The sequence below is a fragment of the Stenella coeruleoalba genome (genome assembly GCF_951394435.1).
Source record: "Stenella coeruleoalba genome assembly, chromosome: 12".
In the NCBI taxonomy this organism is placed as follows: Eukaryota; Metazoa; Chordata; class Mammalia; order Artiodactyla; family Delphinidae; genus Stenella; species Stenella coeruleoalba.
Window position 1 is genome coordinate 43,550,119 of NC_137158.1, and position 18,728 is coordinate 43,568,846.

An 18,728-nucleotide genomic window follows, 5' to 3' on the forward strand; every position below is an offset into this window, starting at 1 on the left:
CAAATGAAATTACGAGTTTTCACAAAGATTTCTTTCCTGGTATTTCCTTTGAAACTTAAGCAATCTCACTGCTCTTCAAACGCTCATGGTTGGATTAACATGCTCCATTGCATGGGAACGAGGGACACAATTTTTATATGCATTTAAAAGTAGTTGAATCTTCCAAGGATCCAATTAGAGTAATTCACATTTTTAGAAGCATAATCTCTTAGTTTAAGAGGTCCAAGGTCAAAAGAGATTATCAGAGTTATTTTAACCTTTATTTTTGTAGAAAATGAGAATTGTTTTTGAAAAGAACTTCAGCAATTTATAACGTCAAACATCAGTATCTGAAAGCAGAAATTCCAGAGTACTCTGGGCAGAACTGGTGGAACATAATCAGGGAAAAAAATGTGTTCAACATTTTAACATGTTAAACATGGCGCCTTGTGGCTTAGTTGTATTTTTTTTATTAGTACAGAGGATGGATATTTTTCCATTAGGCTCTTGGGGAATGTATTTAATAGTCTCTCACATTGACTTTGCTCATGTTTTAATGTTTTTCTTGTTAATTTTTGAGAGCTTTTGTAAGTCATATTTCCCCCGACATTTTTCTTAGTCTTGTTGACTTTTTTCATTTATTTAGTTGTTTTACTATGTATTTGAAATTTTTTCTTGTCAAATCTATTATTTCTTTTTATTACAATTCTTCACACTATATTTAAATGTACTGTTATTTCCTTTCAAGGTTTAATAATTATCTAGTTGTGTTTTCTTGTAGATTTGAGATTTAAACTCAAGTCTTTAATCTGTCTGAAATTTATTTTAGTATATAGTATAAAATGAGGGTCCAAGCTGCAAAATTGCTTTCTCAACACAATTTCTCTTCTTTCCTTTATTATTTAATGCATACTTTAGCAAACATTTAAATTTTATATTCTATATAATAAAGTTTGTTTCTGGATGTTCTATTGCTCTTAGCCATAAAATGTTAAGGTGAACAACTGAACGACTCTTCTAATTAAAACATATATCAACCATATTTACCAGCAGCAAATACAATGAAAGTTTTCCATAAACCTGTTTTTTCAAGGAAACCAATTAAAATGGGAAGACACAGTAGAGACCAAGTATATTAACTTTCTCCTCAGGTCTTGCCTTGATTTATTTTAAGGCACCTGGGTCACTGCATTTTTTCTGGGCTGTGGTAAGCCTCAGTCATTTGTGACTAGCCAGTCTCACACCAGCTAAATCCCATCTCTGAAGTTAGTCCCAGAAACTGAACACATACCCTTCCAGCTAATTCCTCCACGTCAGACAGAAGGCTTTTCATTGTGTTTTCAGCATTGTTGATTTGTATCTTTCTTAGGACATATTGGTTTTCTCTTTCTGACAATTTTGTCTGTGGAAAAAAAAACACGTATTTTTCCATAGTCAGTAAATGTGCACACCAGGTTTGTAAAAATACGCAGAAAACTCTTTCAGTGCAAGAGGACTCAGAGCAGAGTGTGAGCCTTTATTCTCAGAATAGTGGGGTCCACAGGCTACTGCAGGCTGGTATGAAGTTTGAGGTCTGCACAAGGGGGTGGAGGGCCCTAGGGGCAGAAATTCTGCAAGCTCCACGTACCAGGCTGGAGATTCTGGCTTGGGCTGTGCTGGTTCTGGGGAAAGGGTATCTTTTCCAAATCTGCACAAAGGCACAATATAGACTGGCAGTGGCCTTGGGTGTCTGAGCCTTAAAACTTCAATTTCGCAGGTCTTGGAGGAAATGATAAACCACGTCAATCAGTGCAAATGGAGTTTAGAAATTCACTTTCCTTTTTTTGGTGTAAGGAGAACAATTCTCTTTATTTCAGACCATTTTCCCCTTTCTTTTCCATTTTGAGCAGTTTGGTCCAAATGCAGCTTTCCTTCGATTACTTTGGAGTAAGCCCTTCAATCTTGGCACTGACTTCCCATCAGCTATAATATTATTATATATAATATAATATAATAATTATTTCTACCTTGAAGTTGTGCTGTTGGGGAAAGAGGATTCAAGTGGTATCAAAAGGACTGAGTCTGGGTAACTCCTCTGAGAATCAGTGCCTTCATGTGTCCAAACAGATGAGTCTGGTTAAGAACAATTCCTAAATTGGGAATAGAGTACTTACTAAGATTCCATCCAGACCATCCAGGTTTACAATTTTGTGATTTTTGTTTTGTTTTACACTTTGCACATTTGGGCAATTGCTGTGGATATCATTTGCACCTCCAAAAAGCAGAGTAATGAGCACTTTCTATGTTAGGTACTGTTCTAACTGCTCTGCATATAACAACTCACTGAATTCCCTCAACAACCCATGAGGTGGGTGTAATGATTATCCTCAATTCCAGATGAGGTAACTGAAAAATAAAGAGGTTAAATAAGTTACCCAAGGTCACATAGCTACTAAGTGTCAGAGCTGGGATTTGAATCCAAGCATTCTGGTGTCAAAGTTTCTGCTCTTAAACCATTATGCTAAACTGACTAACAAAGTAAAAAAGTATGCTGGTATTAATTCTATTATCCTTTCAGCAAATCATTATTGTTTTAAAAAATATCCGTTGGTTGTGATTGAAGCCCATGATTTGCGGGCCACTCGCTGTTGTGGCCTCTCCTGTTGCGGAGCACAGGCTCCGGACGCGCAAGCTCAGTGGTCATGGCTCACAGGCCCAGCCGCTCTGCGGCACGTGGGATCTTCCCAGACCAGGGCACGAACCCGTGTCCCCTGCATCGGCAGGCGGACTCTCAACCACTGTGCCACCAGGGAAGCCTTGAAGCCCATGATTTAAAGGGGGAAAAAACACCTCTTAAAGCTTAGATATACAAGCACTGTTATGGTTTTTGACTATTGCCTGCCTTTCACTTGCTTATTAGATGTTAACCACTAGATCTAAGCAGAGAAACAGAGCATGTGAGTGTGCCTGTGTATTTGAGTGTGTGTGTGAGATGAGAAAGAATGTGTGTCAGTGAGAAGGAAACGTAAGGGCAGGAGAGAGAGGGAGGGAAGAAGGAGGAAAGAGAGAATGAGAGTGTGTGTGTTAGTTTTTAGAGAAACTCCTGAAAACACAGCAAACTGAAGCTAAGGTAATGGTATGTCTGCAGTGTTGACTTGAATAACCAATGTACAGCTCCACTGAAATAAGAGTGTTTCTCCTCCATCAATAGCTTTGTACATAGATACTAGTTTTTTAGTCATTTCATTTTCCATATTAACCTTTTTAATAGATGACAGCTCTTGGTTTAGGCTGGAGTTCATGACTGTAATCAACTTTTCATAATTTCCTAGGTCTAACAATCTGTAATATAACCACTGGACTCATACCAAAATGGACAGGAATTACCAGGAGTGACCCTATGAAACCAGAATGAAAATACACAGAAGGTATACCATTCCTGCATACTTTGAGGAGGTAGATGGTGGAGTTGATTTCATTCACATGCCTATGAGCAGCGGCACCAGATGACACACTCAATAGACCAGATTTGCTTTCTTCAATGGAGAGCGCTGCTAACCGAAGGTCATCAGTCAGATCCCAGATGCACTTATCACAGCCTGGGGGTAAAGTGGGTATGTCATTTCTTCAAAATCAAAGGTCAGCTGGGAAGCATGCTGCTTTAAGTCGATTATTATATGCACTTTCTTGGTTAATACTACTTGTAATTTTGTTTCCTGAGGAGTTGTTTTGGGCCAGGAACTAGTCCTTACACTCAAAACAGAGTAGGCCCTAAGATGAGCTAAAGTGTTAATCGAGCACTTAAAACGTAACAAAAAAACAAACACATGCAAGTGAAAATTAGGTTAACATGAACACTAAAGGCTGAGCTGAGAAAGAAAGGAAGCACAAAGGGCAAGGCATCTGAGAGATGGGTGGCAAAGGAGAACCCTCTCTCCACTCTTCTTTGGTGGTAGGAAAGCTATCTGGGATGACTCTCTCCATGTCAGGCTTTGGGCTTCTGCTTGGTGCCGGCTAGTGAAGATGGAACGTGCCAGGTATTCCCCCTCTCCTAGCAGCTTTTCTTACTGCCTATTCAGGCTCTAATGCCTTCACCTCACCCCAGGGATGTCTCAGCGCCTCCCCATGGCCCGACCTCCTGTCGGGATGAATGGTTCAGCAGAAGCAGGTCTGCAGGACATCACTGTTTGCGAATATCACTCCCTGATAGCTGACGAACCTGCACACATGGTTAGGTAGGTGGCAGTTTCTCGCTGCTTCCTGCATTTCACGTTTGAGTTCCTCTGACCACTGTCATCACCCCCAGGACCCAGCGCCCTCCTGTGACACACACACAAAGGACACCCTTTGAAACTTTTCTGTTCCCAATCTCTTTCCCCCAGACTGCACTCTCTTCTAGAGAACTGATAAATGGAGACTAAAGTGTTAATGGTTGTTAATATGTTAATTTGTTATTTGAAGTTCAACGCAGACTTCCTCATATGCTCTCTCAAAGGAATGGCTCCCCAGCCAGTACATCAGGCTGGTGGAAAAGATGCGTAGGGCCAAGCAGGCACATTGATGTCTTTAAAGTGACCTTGCTTAGGGGGTCACCTATGCTGTCAGTGTATAAACTCTGTCCTGCTTGTGCCTCCCATCCTATGTCACCTTCAGTAATATTAATCTCTTGTGCCTAGAGGGACTGAGCGGCCAAGATACTTTTGTTTGGGGGAAGGGATATCTAATATTAAAGCAGTCTTTAAACCACTCTACCTAAAGCCAAATATTACTTTCTTGATAGAAGGTTTTCTAAGGCAAAGCTTTCCTTAAATCCTTCTAAAAAATCAATCATGGACTTCTCTAGGCTAAGGGCTTGAAGGATGCTTGAGAAGTCATTGAGACCGGGTCTGGGCATTTGTTTTGAAATGTTTCAGCAGGTTCTTGCACCATTAGGAATACTCATGATTTGAATAACCAGAGGGGCAGGAAAGAAAAGGCAGCTCCATTTCACAAGGCCTGAATATTATATTTCTGTGCCACTTCAGATTTAGAGTGATTTGAGAAAAGCCACTTAAATCTCTTGGCATCTCAGTTTCCCCAATGTTGTAAAGCGTAGTCCGTGGATTACTTTATCTGAGGACCTGAAGAGATAATATAGAAAAAGGAGCTAAAATGAACTCAGTCACTGGGAACTGTATTTCCAACTTAGCCTTTACCTACTAAGTAAGATGCCGAACTTAAAGACTTGATAAAATAAATTTTCTAAAATAGAGCTGTTTAAATGTAAATCACCTCTCTGCCCATTGGAATCAAGTGGACTGAATGTCTTTTGTTTAGGGTCCATTTGGTTGAGGCACAGACAGGGTTAAAGCCAAGGGTTGGACTCAGGCAGTTTCTAGAGAGAGTATTGCATAGCTTTTCTTAATCCTACACCTGCAGCACATTAGAGAAAGTGGGGTTAGTCAATCATGTACTGTTATTTTTACTTATGGTTGGGCAGTCCATGCCTGTAGGGGGTTCAGAACCTTCTTCCAAGCATTCTCCGGTTACGCTGTCACATGGGCCTCCCCCACAACTGCACACTGTGGGAAACAAAAACAAGAGATTAGGGATTCATTTCTTAATGCCTAAAGTATGGCAATGTTTTTGTGGTTTGTAGAAATACTGGCTATTGGTATATAATTCTTCAATGGGGATTAATTATATTCTTTCTTAAGATCGTGTGGAATACATGATTTAGTGATTATTCCTCTCACCCAATTAAGCCCCAGCTCAGGGAGATTTTCAAAGGTGACTCTGGGGCAAAAGTAAATCTAAATGTTCTAGGATTCCTTTCCCAACTATTTGAGATTCTGACATGACTCTGCAACTGCTTCAGTCCAAAGAGCTCCTGGTCAGTTTCATAAGGTACAAAATGATCACAGAGTCCATCATTCAGCTGGAATCTGAAAGCCATCCTTTCATCACAGTCAAATTCTCCAGTTAATCCAGCTCCAGGTTTGATTACTGCCAGGTGTGAGTGAGGAGACCCAAGAGCGATTCTTGGGTTCCACAGTGCTTGACTCTCGGCAAGACTGACTCCAAACCTCCAAATGACAGCTATCAGTGGGATAGCTAGCAACAATGTCGTGGAAAGAATTAGGACCATATTTACATAAATTTAGAAGATCTGGGCGCCTATTATTAATCTACTGATAATTTTCAAGAATGCCTTTTGGAAAAAACCAAAAACAAAACCCCAATCTCACTAGACTGTTCATTTTCCACTGAGTTTTGGAGTGGAGATTAATTTTTTTTAACATCTTCATCGAAGTATAATTGCTTTACAGTGGTGTGTTAGTTTCTGCTGTATAACAAAGTGAATCAGCTATACATATACATATATCCCCATATCTCCTCCCTCTTGCGTCTCCCTCCCACCCTCCCTATTCCACCCTTCTAGGTGGTCACAAAGCACTGAGCTGATCTCCCTGTGCTATGTGGCTGCTTCTGGAGTGGAGATTAATTTTTAATATTTACAAAGGATTTCTTAAGCTATCTAGGCTAGCAATAAGCTGGAATTGTGAATTTCCTCCCACCTCTTAACTGTCTTAACAGAATAATCATAAAAAATTAGCTTCAAGGGTAACATACATTTATTACATTTTGGCTGTTTAATGTTCCACAAAATGTAGATTTATTAAACAATTCAGCAAGATCATGCTTTATTGCTTCTAGCATCAGCTTCTTTTCTAAGACTGATCTGCATCTCTGTAACTTAAACATGAGTTGACATATTGATATGAGTCAATATTTTGAGAATCAGGATGTCAATGTTTAAGTCTTTGATTTTGCCAACACTCTTTCTGATGCCCACTTTCTCTCTCTTTAGTCTGACTGGGCACAGAGCTCCTCTCTCCACTCTGTTATTCTCGGGGTTACGCTTCTGTGCACATAGCTTTCCTGGAAACATGTTTACTTGTATTGCTTCTGCAGATCATATTTGTTTTCTTCTCAGTTTCAAACTCTTCACTTCTTAAAAATCTCTTCAAGTGGAAATCTGTTTCAGTGAGAGAATCTCCAATTGAAGCATGCCACAAGAGCACAATAACTCTCCCTCACTCTTCTTCCCCTCAAAGTCACATAAGAGAAGGAATATTCAGTCTCAGCCTCCCTTTAGTCCTAGAGGAAGGCAATTTAACTTTTCTTCTGAAGAGCTTCACTCTCTGAGGCAAATGGATTGGAGAAATCCTGAATAAAATTTGTACCTTTCAGTCTAACTGAAGTCTGACCAGGAAGATATATTATCCCTGAAATATTTACTCTGATAATTTGAGGAAATAGGGGGATGATTAAACTACCTATGGCTTGCTAATCTATTTCACTGAAATGTTGATTTTACCAAACGTAACTAAAAAGAGACACATAGCTTGCAGAGTAAGAAAATTGATGTCAAACATGCAAACTTTCATTCAGTCCTCTGGTCAATGACAGGTAATCTATGGAAGTCTGATTTACTTATTTGATCAAAATTGAAAGGACATAAAGATGATAAGACAAAAGTTCACTAGTGTTAGTGTCTCATGGTTCATTCTACCCATGAGCTAAGCTACATTAGGCTTGATAAAAATACCTACCCCTAGAAGTATGGGATGCACATTCCTATATTGCCCTGGAAAAGTGTCAAGGGGGTAATTGCAATATTTCCCCAAGATAAATTCATCTAAATCCAGCACTGACAGAGACCCTGCTCCTATCACACATGTGCTGGCTGGGTAGCTGCTGCAGCACGCACAGAACCATACCTGCACAGTTCTTGGCTCTCCTGGCATCCCCATAGTAGCCAGGTGCGCAGTGTTCACACTTGAATCCGGTGGTGTTGCGTAAGCAATTCCTACACTGGCCAGTGACCTCATCACAGTCTTCAAAGATCAGGTTAGGATCTGAATTTCCACTGCAGTCACATTTCTTACAGGTGCTTCCAATCAGCAAGGGGTTTCCATAGTAACCAGGAGCACATCTGAAGGGGAATCACATGTTAAAAATTTAGCATCCATAGTTTTCTTCCTTTTTAGCTTCTTTCCTACCTAGAAGAAAGTGTAATGGATATTTGTGTATTGCTCTCCCAGAATTAATTCCCACTCTCCCATCTTCCTAATAGGACCAGACTTTGTTTTTAAGGAACTACCCCTCCCCATTGTGTTGCAGCCCATTCAGTTCGGCGAGACCTTCAGGTGCAGGAGTGTCTGGATATGACCAGGGTGGGGGCATTTCTGGTCACTCCAATGACTGGGGTGCACAGCTGGCATACGATGGTGGTACTAGATATGCTACATTTGGCCGTGAGGTATGCCACTAGGGCATAGCTAAGAATTGTCCTGGACAAAATGTTAGTAATACCTTTACTGAGAAACACTGGTATGTATTCTACCTTGCCATAGTGAATTGTTCTGATAACCTAAACCTGAGCCAACCAGTGCCTGGCATTGTCCTGGCCGAAATGGTTTGGCTCAGGAGTGATTCAGCTGGAGTGGACTCAGGGCTCTTGTTTGAGGCTTGTGTGAAGGTCTTCTCTCCCTCTGCAGGTGAATGAAGAGGCAGGCAGCACGCTTAGCTCTTGCAGCCATCTTGTGACTGAAGGAAGACAGTGCGGAGACAAAGCAGAGGGCAGAGCTGGGAGTACCACAGATAAACAGAGCTGGGGCCAGATGGCCATTATTCTGTATGTTTCAGATATATGAGCCTACAGAGGCCAGGTGCCTAACTGTATTTGCTGTGGAGGCAGAGCTGAGGCCTACAGTCATGCCAGCTGGCCTTAATGAGAGACTCCAGCCCCGGTGGAGAGCAGAGGGTGAACTACTTCCAGCCTTTGCTGGCCTTGCCAAGCTATGCACTCTGGGGGGGGCTGCCTCTGACCAGAGGAAAAGACCCTTTCTCTACTTTTTCCAAAAGGTAACCTGTCGGCCAGCAGAGGCCCTGCTCTGAGTGATGGGCCCACAGGCCCCACCTAAGGGGGTAGCTGCTTCTCAGCTCCTATCAACTGTTTCTATACTGTAGCCTTGAGGGAATGAAGGATCTATGTTGTCAGATCTTATTTTTAAAGGAAAAAGTTGAAATTCGGATTTTTATGTGAAATCTCAGTTTTTAAAGGTTGGCTCAAACTTTATATAAGAATACTTTTTGAGGCAAACTACACACTTTTTGGCTGGCTGTGGCCCCCTCTCTGCTATGGACCTAAATCAGTGTTGAAGACTGGCTAAGGTGGGCTGAAGATGCTTTGGGAGTGGCTGGAAGGAATGTGCAGTCACACCGTCATGGGGCTGAAGGTCAGGCACAGGAGTTAGTTTTGATGAGAAAGAAAAAGAAGAGAGCCAGTGAAGGTTTCTGAGTGATAAAAGTGACGGTGAATGAAGCTGGTGTTGGCATCAGAGTTCAGGATGGACTCGGGGCTGGAATGGGAGACCAGGGTTGGGTGGGGAGGGCCTGGGGTGGGACCTATGCCTTGGGAGTGGAAAGGAAGAGAAGACTTTCCAAGGACACCAATAAGACCCAGCCAGCAATAATAGGACACCACCTTTTTAAATGCTTCCATTTAAAGTAAAAGAATCATGATTCAGAAGATTTGAAAAATAGAGCAATGAAAAAAAAATCACATCTGTAATCCCAAGACCTTAACAATCACTGTTCAACATTTTGCATATGTTTTTCCAGGTTTTATTCCTATGTCTCAGTTTTTTGATGTAGTTGTCATGATGGTGTATGTTCAGTCACTTGCAACGTATCTCATGACTTCACCCAGGTAAATTCATTTAGTTACCACAGACACCTGGGAGGTAGGGCACACAGGCTTGGCATTCCGAGGCTGAGAGGCTACTTTGGTTTTCCAGGCTCACATGCTAGGAAGTGACAGCGTAAGACCCAGACCTTCTGACCCTGATGCTCTTTCCTTTGCTCTGCCCTGGACCACACTGCTGCTGCTATAAATGAATGAGTGAATTCATCCAACAGAAGGACAATTCATGTCTATTTTGTGTAAGGCACAAAGAGACAGGAAGAGGAAAAACACACAGCCTATGCACTGAAAGAACAGGAAAAGAATTAGGCATAATTACACAAACTCTGGAAGTCGAGGACTATGAAAAAGATAAGAATGAATGTAAGTGCCACACAACCCACAAAGAGACATCCCCCTGAGGAAATGTTTGATAAATTTTATTATTCATACTCATGTCTTTGTACCTTTGGTTCACAGGCCCTCTTGTCCCCAAGTCAGCATAAATCATTCCTCTATGGAACACATGGCTGGATTGAATTTCTATCCTGTGCCACAGTTCACCAAACAGAATATTAGATACTTAGGCTCACTAAAATGGGACTCAGATCTGCCACTTCAGTGTGCAGCTGCGAAGCCTGAGGTCTGGGAGTGAACGGACTTGTCCAAGCTCACAGAAGCCAGATGCCAGTTGCTTCCTTTTCTCTGTTTAATTCCACTGTATTTGATCTCCATAGGTGGTCCCCTGGTCTTCTACTAGTCAGAATCTCAACCACAGTGGAAACCTACCTTGAGTTACTTTGAATTTCAAGAATATCTTTTGGTGGTAGGCTCAGAGGCAATTCTGAAGTCACAGTCCCAACTTCAACCCTACAGATTTTATAGAATGAGCACACGAAGGTTTTGTACTCATGGCACCCTCTAACCCTGACTTTATAGATGAGGAAACTACAGTGTGGAGAAGCTGGACAATTGGTTCACTGCTTCAGGGCTCAAGCATCGTATGGGACTCCAAGCTTATGCTCTTCCCACTCCACAAATCTGGCGTTAATGAGTTAACTAATAAGTCCATTAATGATCTAACAGTTGAGTAATTAAATGCTATCTATTAATACACCTAATTCCTTTCCTCGAAGAGCAAATTACAAAGGATACAAAGGATACAAAAGGACAAGGAGTCGGATTTAGAGTCAGCATTGGAGCCCAGGCACCCAGTACTGGTGCACTTTTATTTTCTTCCATAATCTTGTTTCTAGCTTTATTAATGACTTGATTCACTTGGAGAAAATAGAGCTGATAAAATTACAGTGTAAATGAAAGAACTGTGACATACAAACTTTGTCATTTCAGTCAGTGATCATATCATTTGGGAAGAATGGAAAACAAAAAGATACGTTTTTTGGAAAAAAATGCTTTTGACCAAGAACTAATATTTTGGGAATTTTTGTAGTGCTTTCCCTCTCCTCTGCTCCTTCTCCTTTTCTTCTCTTCCCAAGGCCATATACCTCTTACTGAATGCCTTTATCAAAGGTGCCAAAATTCCCAGCCCAGGTGGCATAGAAGCTTTTCTGGCGGGGGATGTCACTCTGTAGCTGTCATCTGGGTTAAATTAAATGAAGAAAAAAAAAAGCACCTGTTACATAGTAGATGCCATATAAATGCTCTCTACTTCTCTACGAATGACTGGGAGCTAAGGCTAGGAAAATATAAGTAACGCATTCCAGGTCACAGAGCCAGAATCCAGAAATGGGGCAGGGCAGAGAGTAGGGAGTAATAAGAATTCTATACAGATAACAGGGCTGATACCTTAAGTTTGAAAAACTTGACGCCTGCAGAAAGAATCAGGCTAAAGCCCTGAATCATAATATAAGCCTCAATAAATGTTAGCTTCTTCTTCTTCTTCCTCCTCTTTGTTATTGTTTTCTAACATCAAGGTCATCATCAAAATCATTATCACTGTCATCATCGTCCCTGATGATACTATGTTCGGCCTTTCCTGTTAGGATTTTCAGGTCTCCCTGAATTTGCTTTAATTTGCCCCATTCTTCTTTCCTGATCCTTAAGCAATAAGATCCACATGATAAAACCTCATACGGTTTTAGCATGTCTCTCAATCCCCTGCAGAATTGAATGGATAAAGGTACACTGTTAAAGCTGCCGCAAGAGACAATGTGGAATACTAAGGCATTGACATCATATATGTTTATTAACTGAAAACTTTGTGTTGAACATTGAGGGTCAATTATGTGACCTTAGATTAAGTCTCTTCATAGCTCTTAGTCTCAGGTCCGTCATCTTTAAAATGTACTACTTAGGAGCAGAGGGTAGGTCATTCTGGAATGAGAATAAGAATTCAAAACGCCTGTCCATTCGGTTGTGCATTTTATAATTATTTGCATCAGAAGATGACTTTCATTTGCAACCTCTATTCAATTCTGGGTCTTTGATTTTCCAGGCATGGGGTGGGAAGTGGGGGATCAAATGGGGCAAGAAATGACTGACTCTTGTCACTACATCGTGCTTTCTTAAAGGAACATTAAAAATTCTGGGTTTTTTTTAGTAAAAAAAAGTTTTAAAAAAGTATTGTAGAAGCAAATATAACTCAGTGCCTACAATGTTTTAGACACTGCAACGGAGGAAGAATGGATAGAGAAATAAATAAGATGCTACTTCTGCTGAGAAGCTCATATTTCAATGAGATTTTAAAAAATTGTTCGATTTTGAACAAGTGGCTTAACGTCTCTGTGTCTCACTTTCTTTCTCTGTAAATAAGGATGAAAATGGTATCTCATAGGATTTTATTTTGAAGTTTAAATGTATCATTGCAAGTGAACTGCTTACAACAGTGCCTGGCATAGAGTAAGCACTCAATAAATGTTAGTTATTATTTTTATCATCATCATCATGATCATCATCTAAATGTAATAAAATGTGGTAAGCTCTACAGTTGACCTGGTGGACTTTAAGAGCAGCAGGTCCAGCATGGGGAGTTTAAATTGTGAGGTGAGAAAGGACTTTGGGAAGAGACAGGCAGGGCCCAGAGCAGGCTAAGTAACATGGACCTTACTGGGAAGACAAGCGTGCTTTGAGCTGCTCTGCACAGTACTAGAAGAGGCTTGTGTCTTATGTTTAGACCAGTGTTGCTCAAAATTGTATATAGTATGGATCCTTGTGAAAAGAAAAACATTCATACAGAATATCTCTTCCAGTGTTCATTTAAATTACCTTTAAATATTTCAAACATAAAACTAAGTAGTAACTCCTTATGTCTATGACTTGTATACATCTTGAAAAACCAAGATAAATTTTCCAAATAAAACAAAACTATAAAATGGATCGAATTCAAATGAACACTATTAATTCAGGGCAACGGATGATGTCGTTGCAACTGAATGGTTACTTGTAATGTGATGTGGTAGAGGATTGTTTGAGTTCAGCATGCATGACCTGCCCTGTGCTATGTCATGACTCTGTGTGCCTCACTGTCATGTCATTCGGCCTCCAGTTGTCTGTAATGTCTCACTGACACACCATCAGCCATTATTTTCTCCTCAGCTCTGAGGCAGATAGATCCCTCTTTATTATAAAATGGTACTTCAGAAAGTCCAGAACATGTTTCAATGAACTTTTTTTTCAAGATTATCACTGAAATGAAACACTTTTGTGTCACTGAGAACCCATGAACCTCCACGAATATTTCCAAGGACACCAGTCAGTGGCTCTTGAGCCCCAGTTTGAGAATCACTGTTTTGTATTTTGCGGGTGTGGTATTAAAAGTTGAAATAGAGCAGTAGTTCACAAGTCAGTGAGAGGACTGGTGTGAGAACCCAACGGGGAATCAAAATATGGGTCCCCAGGCCTCACCCGAGAGGTCTCTTTTCAGTGGGGCATGGAGTGGGTGAGGGAGGGCTAGGGAATCCAAAGGTTTCCAGGAGATACTTACACACAGTCAGACTTGAAAATCACCCCGATTAAATGATCTTTAGGTACAGAAACACCCAGAGTGTTCTTGTTTGAACTAATGAGATAGATATCCATGCAAATCAGCTGCATATTTTGGAAAGATCTTGTGGAGAGATCTGAGTTTACAAATTCATTGAAAACATATTAGATGAAGTTTAATTGGGACAATTTAACAACTTGATGAGTAAACTCAAAACAGAACCCCCTCTCAGTCCCAGAGTCAAACAAATCAAAAGCAGTTAAGGCCACCTCCTGTGGGATGATCCAGCCCCGCTGTGGGAAGGAAACCACTCCTTTCACTACGCTTTTGAAGAGCCTCTGCTTGCCCTCTCTTCAGCTTTTCATTTTTTCTGTCTTGCAATGAATGGTTTTCAGGTTTGTCTCCTCCCCTAGCCTTGACTTCATTGGGGACAAGAGAACATGTCTTAGATGTATTGCATCCCTAACTCTTCCCACTGATCTGTTTGTGTGGTCATTTCTATTTTGAAAAAGAGTTACCTGTATTGTCAGGTCAATTTTTGATGTAAAAGACCTCAGTGGATTCTTTTTAAAAGAACAGGGTGAGAGGAAGGGTGGATGGGAAAGAGAAGGAGAAATGAAAGTTGCTCAAAGTGATCCTCCCCCAATGCAGATGAAAGGCCTGAGAAGGGATGCTTATTTCCAGCACCTTTGTAAATGCAGCCTCCTGTCAAAGGGAATCTACTTAACAGACTAACCATTTTTCTCCTCTATATCAGAAGTTCATCTAATTCATTAATTGTCAATGTTCAAAATAGGAGACTCTTAGAAGACATTCGGGAAAAGCAGAATGGGAGAAGAATCCAGATTTTAAGCCAAACTTTCCAAGTCCTGGTTCCCCCACTTAGCAGTGATGTGACTTTAGATAAGTCACAGTTTCCTCATATGCAAAATACGACCTCCTCTCAGGGTAGTTATGAGGCTGAGAGAGGACATAGGAAACAATCAATAAAGGGCACTATTTCTAGCTAAGGAAACTGAGATTCAGGGAAATGAGCCAGCTTGTCCCAAGCACACATTATGCCAGCAATGGCAACAGGACAACAGGCACAATGACTCATACTGTTACCAATTTTTTTTTTTTTTTTTTTTTTTTTTGCAGTATGCGGGCCTCTCACCATTGCGGCCTCTCCCGCTGTGGAGCACAGGCTCTGGACGTGCAAGCTCAGCGGCCATGGCTCACAGGCCCAGCCACTCCGCGTCATGTGGGGTCTTCCCGGACCGGGGCATGAACCCGCATCCCCTGCATCGGCAGGCGGACTCTCAACCTCTGCGCCACCAGGGAAGCCCACCAGTTAATTTTTATTGAGCATTTATTAAGTGCCAGGTGCCATACTAAAAACTTCACAGTATTACTCACAACAGTCCTATGAGGTGGGTATTTTCATTTTTCCCTTTCTGGAGATGTGGAAATAGCCACTTAGAGATCAAATAACTTGCCCAGGAGATCATAAAGGGCTACAGCTGAGAGACAGCCACCCAGGCTGATGCTACATCTCAACACGGTACTTCCACTTCCCAAACTAGTGCTCTCTCCTCCATCCTATCAATCCAGGTCCAGGCTAAGCAGCAGATTTGACTGAGCCTTGCTGATTAATGGCAGGTTCCAGGAACCTCTGATGTGGGCCAGGGGATTTATCATCTACAATGCCACATGTGAGGTGGGCATGATGTCCTGTGCCAGGTCCCCCACTGTCACTGACAGAACCCTAATCCGCACCCCTGTGTGATTTTGTAGGACTGAGCCCTTAGGGCTGAGATTACTCACTTCTGGAGGAACTTGCATTGGGTCAGCAGGACTCTATTTAAGGCCATTAATTCCCCCTTCAGGAGCCGTACAACACCCATTAGCTGGTAATATTGCTCAATCCTTATCTGACTAAACTGACTTAAACCTCAGACACTGAGGAGAAAAATCTCCATCCCTGGCTGATGAACAATCCTCTCACCCCCACTGAGCCAGATAATGAGTAAATCAGGTGGCTTATGTTCCTGGGTCCCCAAATAAGGAAATATAGGAAAAGCGTGTCACCAACATTAATCAGCCGAGGGTCACCTGACCATCTCTAGAAGTCCCTCTTAAAGGATGACATTCATATGGTCCCTCACCTTTCACTTCCCTCTTCTCTTACAGTAAAAGGAGGAAAATCCCACAGCTCTTTAGCAAAAGAATTATCCACATTTTGCAAATTTAATAATCACAATAACAATGCCCTCAAAATACAGAGATTTTTCTATGTACCATAGACACTGTGGCTTTTTAAAAAGAGTTCCAGAGCTACACTTTTAGAGATGGAGGGTGTTTTCCTCGGAAATGAGATGGTATTTAAGGTTTACCTTTTGAGCCCCAGGCTGAATCTGTGAGCTCCACCCAGGGCAGTAAGCAGCATGCTGTGGTGAAGTGAGCGCGCTGCAGATGTGGGGATGTGGGACTGTATGTCTGACCGGTCCCTTCTGCCCCTTCCCTCCCTGTCTTGAGGACACCACACATCATTTCACTGCCTAAACACAGTGGGGAGGATATTAATGGCATTTATGTTAAAAATAAGAAGGCCTCTCTGTGAGACTCTTACAGTGAAAGCACTTTTATCTTAGAAAGCTGTGAGCAGCTGAGGGAGGATGGGAAACGTCTTGCCAGGAATCATTCAGTGGGAGTCTTGCACCCTTGCTTGCCAAGGCCATTCTTGTTTGAGCAAAGCCCAAAGCAACTTAAAAAAGAGTGTTAGGTGTAAATACCAAAAAGGGATTCAGAAAATCCAAACTCATGGAATTAGTTTACTTTTCAGGAGAGGAGATGGTATAAATAATAGGTTAAATAATAGGTTTGTGCTTTTTTTCAATGTATCACTCTAATAACTGACCAGTTGATAAAAAAGGAATCACTGAAGAAGACTTTCTCTCTTTCTCTCTCTCTTTTGGACATTAATTGTGCTACTGGTTCTCAGTGAGAGAGAGAGAGAGAGAGAGAGAGAGAGAGAGAGAGAGAGAGAGAGGACTGTTACCAAAAGCATCTAGAGAATCTCTTCAAAATACGCATACTCATTTTTCCTCTTTCCTTACCCATTTATCCTGAGATGTAGCCCTGGACGCCTAGGGAGCATTCTCATAGCTGTATATGAGGCATGGGATTTGGGAACGCTCCCCAAAGGGGTTCTGAAATGCTATCTCCCACTCCCTCTTCTTAAGACCTACTGAACGAGAGCATGGCAGAGCTGATGAGTGTAAGAAACAGGAAGTTTCCTTTGACCCCCATAGCACATGGTGACTTTCAGTAGCCTACCTTTCACAGTTAGGTCCAGCATAGTTTTCTTTACAAATACACCGAACAGCTCCATTTTTCCTATAGCAGGATTCTGCAAAACTGAAATTGAAAGAGAATATTAGAAGTCAATTCCATACATCACTGAAGAGACTGTCTTAACATTTTTTTTTTTTTTTTTTTGCGGTATGCGGGCCTCTCACTGTTGTGGCCTCTACCCTTGCGGAGCACAGGCTCCGGACGCGCAGGCTCAGAGGCCACGGCTCACGGTCCCAGCCGCTTCGCGGCATGTGGGATCCTCCCGGATTGGGGCACGAACCCGTGTTCCCTGCATCGGCAGGCAGACTCTCAACCACTGTGCCACCAGGGAAGCCCTTAACTTTTGATTTTGATTAGATCGTCTCTACCTTGGTCCCCTCAAGTTCAAATGAGTGCAATCATTTGCTTCAGTTAAATTAAATCTTCCTCCTTTCAGGAGAGCTCAGACTATCAGGCTCAGACAGAAAGTGACACACCACTGGTGACACCATTTCCCATGTCTACCTCATTTATTTTTCCATAGAGGCACTTTATTATTTTTACTTGAAACAGTGGGAATTTCCAGAACATCAGGTATATGTGTATGTGTGTGTGTATAAATATATATGTATATATTTTTTAATGCAAATGTAAAACACATATCCTAAAGCTAGAGTAAAATAAGTAAATTTTACCTGTGATTTTAGATTTCTATGAGAATTTTCTCTTATTCCTACCACTTTCTGTGTATTCACTTGAAAGTTTACCCCTTTTTTTCTGCACTAGCTCTCTTTCACTCTTCAAGGTCATGAACCAATTCTAAACTATGCTTTATAATCACCACAAAACCTTAATTTCTTTCATGTGTACCTTAAAGATTGGGAATAAAGGGTGCAGGGACTGGCTCAGCTGATCAAAGTCATAAAGCAAGTACTCAAGCAAGAAACAGGACCCATAGTAAAAGGATTCTGGTTCATGAAACCCACTCTCGTGATTCTTCTTTTTTTTTTGATAATAAAAATTAGGACACAGGACAGAAAACAAATAAATATATTGTTTCAGCAGAATAAATAACTATCTTAATTATGAAGGCAAGGGAAATGGAATATTTTTCTCCATATGTTTTGAAAATTCTACCTACACTGACACATGGATCCATCCCCATGAGGGGGGTGTACAAAAGTTTTAAGACTTTTAAACTAGTTTTGGCTTAGGTACTGTACAATCCACAGAGTGTGGCCTGCTGGTCTCACGTTCCTGCATGTATCAGCAAAGACCTAACCACCTTTGGAGGAAAGCAAATGGATGTGCTTGCTTTGTGTGAAAATATTTATAAAGTCAGTCAGAAAACAAATGTGCTTCTCAGTGAAAGGCAGTACATACAATTTATTTTCTCTAACAGTCTGGTTAAAAACATTCCAATGAATTACATTTCTTTGGCATTTACCCTTTATTTTGCTTGTTCTTATTCCTCAGCCTACTTAAAGAAACAGTATCAGTTAAGTGCCCAGAACATGAACAAACCCACATGCATGTTTCTTTGAAGATGTTCCACCCAGCAGCCCACCCATGGCTTGAAGGAATGAAATCTCTGCCTGGAGTTGTCTGCTTTGAGCTCATGTCCTACAGTTTCAAACAGATGACGTTTTCCTTGTTTGGAGCAATTATTAGTAGACATGGAGGATGTCTGGCCAACCCTAAAATAAATAAATGAGCTCTGTGCAAATGGTCCCTGGGAATAGCTGTGTGACTACTGGTCTTGGTGGAGGGAGACTCAGAGGT

General features: G+C 41.4%; 1 protein-coding gene across 1 annotated transcript in view; it reads right to left on the bottom strand.

Annotated features, from left to right (window-relative positions):
* LAMA4 (laminin subunit alpha 4) overlaps nucleotides 1-18,728 on the bottom strand; it is a 150,939-nt gene that overhangs the window by 76,305 nt on the left and 55,906 nt on the right. Inside the window, exons 4-8 of the mRNA XM_079939603.1 lie at nucleotides 16,950-17,030; nucleotides 7,722-7,936; nucleotides 5,424-5,519; nucleotides 3,406-3,557; nucleotides 1,271-1,381 (exon numbers count right to left, since the gene is read on the bottom strand). Of these exons, the coding sequence (XP_079795729.1) occupies nucleotides 1,271-1,381; nucleotides 3,406-3,557; nucleotides 5,424-5,519; nucleotides 7,722-7,936; nucleotides 16,950-17,030 (655 nt within the window). The remainder of the gene's footprint in view (nucleotides 1-1,270; nucleotides 1,382-3,405; nucleotides 3,558-5,423; nucleotides 5,520-7,721; nucleotides 7,937-16,949; nucleotides 17,031-18,728) is intronic.